The sequence below is a fragment of the Lactuca virosa genome, chromosome 5, assembly GCF_052849685.1.
Source record: "Lactuca virosa cultivar CGN04683 chromosome 5, Lactuca_virosa_CGN04683_v6, whole genome shotgun sequence".
NCBI classification, from domain to species: domain Eukaryota; kingdom Viridiplantae; phylum Streptophyta; class Magnoliopsida; order Asterales; family Asteraceae; genus Lactuca; species Lactuca virosa.
In genome coordinates this window covers 276,465,837-276,476,477 of record NC_136430.1, presented here as the reverse complement: position 1 = coordinate 276,476,477, position 10,641 = coordinate 276,465,837, and the positions used below count along the sequence as shown (strand labels likewise).

General features: G+C 38.5%; 1 protein-coding gene across 1 annotated transcript; it reads right to left on the bottom strand.

The window, feature by feature from the left end:
* Nucleotides 1-286: 286 nt before the first annotated feature.
* On the bottom strand, nucleotides 287-2,889 carry LOC145111234 (shikimate O-hydroxycinnamoyltransferase-like). Its single transcript, XM_079047531.1, has 2 exons — nucleotides 2,342-2,889; nucleotides 287-1,387 (listed from the first exon to the last, which is right to left on the bottom strand). Exons 1-2 carry the CDS (start codon nucleotides 2,777-2,779, stop codon nucleotides 506-508), a joined length of 1,320 nt encoding a protein of 439 aa, XP_078903657.1. The 5' UTR covers nucleotides 2,780-2,889; the 3' UTR covers nucleotides 287-505.
* Nucleotides 2,890-10,641: the final 7,752 nt, after the last annotated feature.

The following is a 10,641-nucleotide window of genomic DNA, read 5'->3' as shown; positions in this document are numbered from 1 at the left end:
CTTTTGAGATAGTCTTTGAGAAATGAAATATAAATTCATAAGCAAGATTTACAAATAAATCGTTATCCAATCCGGATAACAAGATAACACAATTTTCTCCAAAATAAAGCTCTCTAAAATAAAACATGCTTTTATATTAGTCAAATTTCTTAATTATTAAGCTTGTAGGATTTAGGATGATAATAGAACCTTTAGTAAATGATCTAATAATTAGATATATTTCAACAATCAAATAGCTCATGTGATATGCGGGTCTATATATATCGCAATACAATGATGTAGACGATTATCTAACATACTTTTTATACCTCATTTACATCATGAAGCTCCTGACTTCAAAATTATACACAAAGTCAAACATTTTTCATGTACAAAAACCCTCAACCAGGCTTTTCATTCACATGGACTGCCATTACATTTTATTATTACATAAAAAAAGAACAAATAAAATAGAAAAAAAAACACAAACAAACAAATTGCCAAGATTTTGTATGGTCACAAAACCTTACAATTCATACAAAAACTTCTCAAAAAGTGGCTGCTCATTTGCATCTAAACACACCGCTAATGACACACTTCTATCGTTATTCGGGCTCGGTAAAACATACACAGTTCCCTCATATAAAATGCACGCGGGTCCCATAAAAATCGGTCGGCCCCACCCGAAATCAGCGTCGTGGACCGGTAACCTGGTCCACGCGTTGATATTCAAATTCGGGTTCGCAAAGTAACTCGGGCCACGAATCAGGGCCGAGATATCTTTTTGCGACTCCAAATAATCAATCGCCGATCTCAAATAATCATCATCCATTTTCGTCAGTGTGGCATGAATAAGTTTTGCAGTGTTCGACAATGATCCCGATGTAAGATCACCTGATTTGGCAACGGGGGTGGCAGTGAACACCACGTTGCCAAGGTAGCCCGGCGGGAGGCGGGGACTGAGTCTCGACCTCCCGTCTGTGGCTACATACAGTTTGGTTAATTGGTCGTTTGGGAGCCCACGGGCCTTGCACGCGCACCGCCATATGTGAGCGGCTAGGATTTCGTACGTGCTATGAGTTTGACCGCCGTTGCTCTTGGCTTTGAGTTTGAGAGTGTTGAGTTGGTCTAGGGTTAGCTTTAGCATGGTGGTGGATGAGCCCGCACCTCGTTTTTGAGCAGTCGGGCTCATCGAAGGCGGTTTGTGGTATTCTACATGGTCGTATGTTAGGGTTGGTGGCTCGCGGGCTTTTAGCAGTGTCCGTTCAATGAACGGAGGTATGGCTACTGAGAGCCCGCGGGCCATGTCAGACCATGTGTTGATGAAATGGAGGGACGATAGACCGTCTGAGAGCGTGTGAAATACACCACAACCGAGAGCAACTCCTCCGCATTTAAAATGTGTTACCTGGAAAAAAAATTAAATTAATTTAAGCAAATGAAACAAAATTTAAAGTCAAAGATTACAAAAAAGCATTTAAAATAGTAGTTTTGGTTGTTTATCTAATTGATAAAGATGGCTATCCAATTAAATGTTACTACTTTAAACTACTCCCGAATACTTTTCACATATACATTAGAATAAATTCATAAATAGCTTCAAACTTTTTGAATTCACCCAAACAGATTAATATATATTTTGTAACTTTTTGCTTCAAATAAAGTTACAGCACATGTTAAGATCCATGGTCTTGGGCAGTTAAGCACATGGATTATACCAATGGAGAAAAGAACAATTTGGACTATATTATTATTTTATGACCCTATTTTGACCCTTGTTCCCATATACAAGTTTCTTGTTGCATTGTGACATGTACTATGTGCATTATTAGTGGTAAAGCAATTTGATTTCCTGGGAAAGCAAATAAAACACGAGATATGAATTCAATTAGGGGGTGTTTGAAAACTTTATAAATTATGAGCATTCATACAACAATAATAAACCCTTCAGGACCCACATACTGAAATAGAGTTATGAATGTGTTAGTCCATGGCAGCCTCATGACAGAAATTTATATGGGTCTCAGTCGTGACGTAGTAGCAAAGCAAATAGTACGAATCCAAAACATTTTTTCAATTTTTTTGTGATGAAATTGCTTGAAATAAATTGTTTTTCTCGATTAATATGATTATCAAACTATGCATCTGTTGAAACTGTTACTAAGGGGGTTTTGAAATTCAATGCAAAGTTGCAAATGCATGTGAAAGGCTAGATTTATTCGCTGTGTATCCTCTAAAGTTTTGATAGATCTATATCATTTAGACTATTTCAGCCATGAATAACGAATCTGGACATGTTTTAGGGCGAATTATGTTTACTGCTGCAAAGAAATCTGAGGTAATTAGGGGATGTATGATTTACCTGTGCGAAAAATAGCGGATAGGAAGAAATGTCGCCGGAGTAGTCAACAGTCGGAGTAAGACTGCGGAATTCCGGTGATGGCGTGAACTCGCCAAAGTCATCCAAGGTGGAATCGGACTCCGCTTCTACGAACAGAACTCCCTCGCCGTTACAATTAATTACGATTCTGCCGCTCTCATCTCTATCCAATCGCCCTGCCATCGGATAGAACGAGACGAGCACATCGGCGAGCGCCTTTTTCATAGCGTTTGGATCGAAGAAATTCGCAGATCCATTTGGTCTGTAGAAATAAACAGTTAGAATATGGATTCTACCCACAACCAAGTCCAAATTGGAGGTCCATAGCTGCTTAGGACAGTCTGCAATGGGTTCTGAAGGAGGAATGATGGATGATTTCTTTATATTGACCTTCATCATCATCTTTTGATCACTTCCCATCGTGAAATTGAAGGGAAATGGAGGTGGGTTTTGAGAAATTACACACACAAATGTGTGTGATTAGAGGGAAGAAGGAAGAATTGGTTTTCGGAGCACACACTTTCCTTCGTTTGGTGTGTGTATTTATATACAATTGGAGCGGTGGGAACTGTCAAGTGTCCTACCTTTGGAAGATTTTAGCGTCCACCTTTTGGAAGATTTTCACTATTTAATTTTGATAATGAAGTATAAAACAAAAATCAAAATGTCAACGATCTTCTAGTTAACTTTTTTAGTTTTTGTCCAAAAGTTTATTTGGAAAATTTCATAAAAACATTTGATTTTTTCTTTCATTTAATCATTGGAAGAATTTTTTCAAATTTAGGTTGTGTTCGGCACCATCGTTTGAAAACTTCTGATTTCAAGCTTTTAACAAATGCTCGTAAAAAAAAAAAGTGTCGTTTGCCGACAGGAACATTTAGCTTTTAACCTAAACAAAACGCTACAAAATCAAAAGCTATATGGAGAAGCTAAAACGCTTCAAAATCAAACGCTACCCGTTACAAGCTAGTTTTAACGAACATTCCCTAAGGGTATTGAGTAGCAGACACCAATCGTAACAATTTTTTTTGTTAAAGATGGTTATTTTAGAAGAAAAAAAATATTTCAATGGTTAAATCATAAAGATAATAACAACAACAACAACAACAATAATAATAATAATAATAATAATAATAATAATAATTATTATTATTATTGTGGGTTAAAGCGAACAAATTTTAAACCGTAATGATTTTTACAAAATCTAATATTTTATGTAGTGGTTTTTATGAAAACTAAAACTTTCCGTGGTTAAACTTGGAAAAAGTTGTTTACATGCTTAAACCGGAAAAAAGGCAAATTTTTATGGATTTTTCTATATTTTAAACTATATAATTTAGTAATTTCTTATATGTAATGACTAAATATAATGAAAAATTAATAGTTACAAACTCAGTTAATTAAAACTAAATAAGATACATATTAATCTTCAAATAAATATATTCTGGATGATTTTTATATGTGTAATTTCTTACGTTCTAACTAAACCTTTAGTTTTCCTTATTTGAATGTAGCATATGTACGTATTGAATTATTTATATCTAGATTAGTCAAATAACTGTTAAAATTATTGATGAGCTTGAGGAGTGGGATTGCGGTTTAAAATGTATTGACGGGAAGCTTTTAGCTAGATGTGGTATTACGGGTACTTGGCTGACTATCTTTAAAATTAGTTGGTGCGATTGATGTCCTCTCCTTGCAATAAAGATGAGTATTGTGTTGAAGGCTCCGATTCAAGATTAAAAAAAAAAAAAGGTTGTTTCAATCGACTTTATTGTTTCCGATGGTCTGGAGCTTATGGAAGGCACGCAATAACTTGGTGTTCAACATGAAAAGATACTTTTATCTTAAGACGTCGAATAATATTCGGTTAACTGTTTTCAACTCGGTTAAGCATAAATCTCCTTTCAATTTTATTTGTTGGTTTAAGTGAGTTGTTTCTCCTTTTAGTGCTTGTAGTTTTTTTTTTTTTGCTTTCGTAGTCTCATTCTAACTTCTTACTAGTGTTTTAATGCATATATCTTTTAAAAAACAAAAACATACAAATCTTTTTGATTGATACATAAAGGTTTTGTTATCTAAATTTTGTTTGACATGATAAAGTTTAGGATTATATTCAATTGCATGGATTTTTTGTAAATTCCGATAAAGGTTTTGATTCTTTTCTTAACAATAAAATATAGATGTTACTATATGTATCCCCTATATAGAAAATCAAATGACAGGGTACAAACACACTCACTCACTCATATAGAAAGGTGCACCAAGCAATTAGGGGTACGTATAGAATTAACCTAAAATATATTCACATAGTATTATAATTATAAAATGTTTGTTTCCCAACAAAACAAGTTCCAACCAGTTTTTATCAAATGATGTGGTTCGTCATGGATCATTAACACAATGTTTTTTTCTTTTTCTTATTTTATAGATAAAAAGTCTTATAATTTGTATTATTTCATATTTTAATAGGGTCAAAGTCTGTGAAAATCTAGGTCGACTGTAAAAAAAAATCGGATTTTCGTAGGTCACCCTTGTGATTAGGGATGCTATTCGGGTCGGAACCGAATCGAACGTACCCGAACCTGAATAAACCGAAAACCGAATAAGGGTAATTGTATGAACTGAAAACCGAACCAAATAAGCAATACGGGTTCGGTTCGGTTCGGGTATTATTCGGTTCGGTTCGGTTCCGACCCGAATAACCCAAATAACATTTATAAGATGATTAAGGAGCCGAATAACCCGAATAACCCAAATAACATTTAGAATGTGATTATAAATATTGTATTTTGTATGACTTTTGTAGCTTATGATTTCATAACAAATCTTTTAAAGAAACAAATTAAAAGATTGAGTAGTAGATTAACACATTCAAATTTCAATGAATAACATACATAATAACACATTGAAAGATTGAGTAGTAGATTAAGATACAAATACTTACTTGAGTTTCTTGATTTGGAACCCAATTTTTCATGACTTGAATGGAGTTTGATCACACTATAAACTAGAAAACAAGGATGAGGAGACGATTATTTTTTCCAGATGCAAGGGCCGACTTTTTTTTTCTTATCGTGAATGGACTTTGAAGTTTGAACTTTGAACTAGTAATGATCGATCAATGAGTCCAGGTTATCGCAAGTCGCAAGGGCAGAAGCTACAATCGTCGATCAAAGAGTAATGTCGCAAGGATGATAAAAACCTCAATCGATCAAAGAGTAATGTCGTCTACTCGTCGATTTGGTGTAATACGGATGATCGAATTCGATTTCGTTGATTTTTTTTGGTGTATTACGTGGGTTTTGTTGGGTAACGATCGATAGAAAAGAAGACCAAATAAGCAATCGTGTTAGGAAAAAAAATGTGACTTTTCATATTCGGTTCGGTCCTTTTGGACCGAATAAGCCCTTATTCGGGTAACCCGGACCGAATAACCCGAAAACCGAATAAGCCTAATCCAGATACCCGAAAACCGAATCGAATTGCTTATTCGGGTCTAATTTGGTTCGGTTCGGTTCGGATTTTCGGGCCAAATTCTCATCCCTACTTGTGATTGTGATAACCCAAATGATATGTGATTGTAACGAAGGTGTATCAAAAACATTCTTTTCACTAAGCTTGAGTTGGTATGCGAAAACTATGAAGGGTTTTTTTTCATAATTTTTACCAAATAACCTACTTTAGAGTTATAAAAATATGAATTCTCGATATCCAAATTGGAGTGTAAAAAGAAATCTAGTTTAAATGGAGTTCATATGCGGAAATTACGAATGATCAAAGTTGGGTTTTTTTGATATTTTTCATTGACTAGTCTTCTTTATAGCTAAAAACATATGACTTCCCGACATCTAAATTTGGAATGTAATATATCAATGAAAATCTTTTTTTACAAAGAAAACAATGAACACAATCAGCTACGGAGTTCGTATGAAAAAATTATTAGCGTTAGAAGTTTGTAAAAAAATGTTGCCGACTATGAAAATTGTGCCTATTTGCGTAATATTCATTTTTAAGCTAATTTATGGTAAATAAATTTATAAAATAACTATTATAGTCATATATATATATATATATATATATATATATATATATATATATATATATATATAAAAAGAGAGAAAGAAAAGGATATAAAAGTTCAATTGAAAATAAAAAAAAAAGTCGAGAATGTGATGATAAATATGAACCACTAATGTGAAAGGTAATATACACGTGTGTTTTATACATACTAAAAACATCCAAACCATTATAGATCCATGTAACGACCCAAAAATCCAGGGTAAAAATTTCATTTTTCATTATAGTCAAATACAGATGTTACTTAATCCAACCATTCAAAAACATTGCTTAATTAAAACATTTATCAGAGTTACATCCCAAAATCACATAATGCGGAAAACTCAGGTGTGTGCGCTGCGATCAAGTCGAACTCTTCATTTCCAAACCGATGATACCTGAAACCATAAACAAAACTATAAGCACGAAGCTTAGTGAGTTCCCCAGAGCATACCCCACATAATCCACATAATCACATAAACCATATCAATCACATAAGCCATGCATATAAACATATAAGGATATCGTGGACTCCCTCCAGGGTCTTACTCCATGATGTCATGGGCTCCCCCCAGGGTCTTACACCTATATGTCATGGGCACCCCCATGGTCTTAATTGGAATGACATGGGCTCCCCGACATGGTCTGATAACCAAGTGTCATGGGCTCCCCCCATGGTCTTTACATGGAATGTCATGGGCTCCCCCACATGGTCTGATAACCAAGTATCATGGGCTCCCCCATGGTCTTTACCTAGAATGCCATGGACTCCCCCACATGGTCTAATATCCAAGTGTCACAGGCTCTCCCCGAGGTCTTCCATGCAACTATCATGAAGACAACTAGCATATCACATATCACATAAACAACTAGCATACCACATATCACATACATACTAGGCATATCAATAATGATTCCACAATAATCATCACAACTAACTGAATGGGCCGGCCTTGGTGCCTTCGACCCACTGGTATGGTGAGGAGACTCACCTCACACTGCCAAAATCCTGTGGGTAAAACTCTAGCTGTTGGATGACAGATTCCGAACTGTCAACATCAAAACAACACCCAATTAATAATTGGGTTCCAATACATAACCATAAGTCCATGCTTGGGGTAAAAAGACTACTTTACCCCCAAGCTAGCTTGATCCTAGCCCAAGGCCCAAACACACACTCTGAAGGCCCAAAAACCAATCAATGAACCAAGGCCCAACATATGGCCCAGTTTTCCAAATTGGGTCGAAACCTCTACATGATCCAAAATTAGGGTTTTCTAAACCCTAATTAGGGTTTCCAACCCAATCGTGTGCCAATCAGTCCAATGGTTAAATTTTAGATTAATTAATGTTAAATAAGTCGGTTACCACCCATTACCACCTCGGGTAGTGGTGGTCAACGGTGGCTCACGACGGCAGCCACCACCTCGCGGTGGTGGTTATGATTCTAGACCAAAATACATCAAAAGCATCCCCAATAACAGTCCAATCACACGTAAGAGCACACAGCCACCCAAGGTGGCGGCTGGTGGCGGCGTGAGGTGGCAGCCACCACCTCACGGTGGTGGTGACGGATTTCCTTGATTATTTTGGCCAAAAATTTCGATTATACAACATAATATCCACAATATAACACACACACACACACACTTAGCCACCCTTGTGGTGGCAATCGGTGGCCGGAGGTGCTAGCCACCACCTTACGGTGGTGGTGATGGCTTCTCTTGATGTTGTTCGGCCAAGCAAAACATACACACCATATGCACACTAGCAGTAGAAGCACACACACACGTCTTGTGCTCGGAATATGAACACAACCACCCACCTGGTGGCGTACGACGACGAAAATGGTCTGAAACGGCGGCAACAGCAACGCTAACGATCGGCGTTAGCGGCGGCGGACGATAGCGACTTCATCGTTAACGAGAATGGCGCAGTGGCAGAAGAACGGGGAAGAGAGAGTGTGAGCCACCTAACCACGAACTACATCAGCCCTCGAAATTGTCGGTCTTCTGATCTCCACGACTGAATCACAACAGAAACAACGACTCTTCGTCTTCGTTGGCGGGAGGACAGCGACGGTGGCTGTTTGGTGGTTCTCCGACGGCGACAAGGAAGTTGGAGGCGGCGATTGGATGTAGGTTATATAAGGGTGGCGGCTGTTGCATCCCATTAGGGTTAGGGTTCATATTCCCTTAAACATGAAGGCTATGAGTGTAACAACGTAAATTTTCAAACAAATTTTTCACGTTAAAATCGCATACTTTTCATAACATATTGTATAAAAATCTCGTTTATTGAAATTACAAAACACAACTCCATTAATAATCCAGGATCCTCAAAACATAACTCTTTCGCTGGTGTGTACAATCAAGCCGGTGCCTTCCCACGTTCCTGAGAAACCTGAAACACATAACACATAACACGGTAAGCACGAAGCTTAGTGAGTTCCCCAAAATACCACATACACATATTAGCCACTCGAGGCTATAAATCTGTAAGACCTTCCGGTCAATGTGTCTTAGTGGGACCTTCCGGTCCCACAACTCTGGTAGACCTTCCGGTCCTACCCATGATGACCTTCCGGTCCTAACTCTGTAGACCTTCCGGTCCTACTCTGTTAACCTTCCGGTCCAAACTCTGTTGACCTTTCGGTCCAACTTTTCAAGCTCAGGACATAGCATATACGTATCACATAGATAACATAAATCAAACTATGTTGACCTTCCGGTCCAAACTCTACAAGCTCAGGACATAGCATATACACATCACATAGATAACATACATCTCATAACCCTTATAACCACATAAGACCTTCCGGTCACACATAATTACCACTCTAGGTAAAGTATAGTGAGAAGACTCACCTCGGTTAGCAGGTAACCGACAAGCACTCGGAAATCATGGACTAGCCTCCGCCTAACACATAAGACAAGCATCTCAATCATTATCCGCCTTATTACTCTTTATACTTTACATCCTCTTTTCCTCTTTTGACCCTCAGGATGGGTAAAAGACCATTTTACCCCTCCTTGGCCGCACCTGCCCCCTTACTGGTCCACTCATGAAGTCAACAGAAGTCAACCTGGGTCAGCATTCTATGTTGACCTGACTCGCCGAGTCCCCTCGAATTCTCCATGATCTTCCTAGGGTTCGCTCAGCTCACTGAGTTGACTCCCAACTCGATGAGTCAACAATGGCCAAGGCTACTAGGTCACACCCGCTACAACTCGCCGAGTCATCCCATGGACTCGGCGAGTTGGCTCCATTGGGTTACTCACTCAGCCACCTGAGGTCAGATCTGTAGCTCTAACTCATAGATCTAACCTCCTACTACCCAAAACTCGCGTAAAGGTCCGATCTTGATGTCCATGCATGGTGTATTTTGCATTATAAACCATAAAAACTCCATAAATGGTTCCTAGCTTCAAAGCCCAATGGTTGCTCCACCATGGCTTCCCTTTCGGACTCTCTGGACCCTCCAAGGTCCAGATCTATGCAATCAGCTCATAAGAGGGGTTTGATGCATTCAAAACCCCATCAAGAAGGTAATACAAGCCCTAATCCACAAAAGAAAGATCTACTCAAATAGGGAAGAAAGGGGGTCCGAATTGATACCTCCAACTGATGCTCCGCGGTTGCAAATCGCGGATCTACAACCTCTTCTGGCCCCTTTGGCTTGAAACCTTCCTCTTCCTTGCAAGACACCCACCAAGAAGCTCAACATGGCTCTCTTTCTTGCCCAAAGCACTCAGGACTCGTTTAGGGTTCTCTCCTCTGAAGGGTAGCCGCAATAGGAGACCTTAAGGGCCTTTAAATAGGCCCAGGCCCGAGAGAATTAGGGTTTCTGCCAACAGCGCTGACTCGGCGAGTCATCTCTCCGGCTCGTCGAGTCCATTCATTATCCACATCACCAAGCCGCGACCCTACTCGACGAGTTGAGGTACCAACTCGTCAAGTCCCTCCAAAATCCTTAAATTAAATACTTAAAACAATATACTTGATAAATCGGATGTTACAATTCTCCTCCACTTGAATTAGATTTCGCCCTCGAAATCGCTCCTTAATCACATATAGATTGAATCCAACAACCCGAAAGGCACTACCGAAAGGATCTCATACCACACCGATATCTTTTTCCGTGGACACCTGAATCCACACAGAAATTCCCAAGTCCAGAACCAAACCAACCCTTCTGCCGCTAAGATACCCCTTTCTGACAT

What these genes read in the sequence shown, in the direction of transcription:
- LOC145111234 (XM_079047531.1), bottom strand. Translation starts at nt 2,779, where the DNA reads ATGGGAAGTGATCAAAAGATGATGATGAAGGTCAATATAAAGAAATCA. An exon ending in ATCCGCTATTTTTCGCACAG is followed by an intron (nt 1,388 to 2,341) that starts GTAAATCATACA and finishes TTTTTTTTCCAG; the next exon opens with GTAACACATTTTAAATGCGG.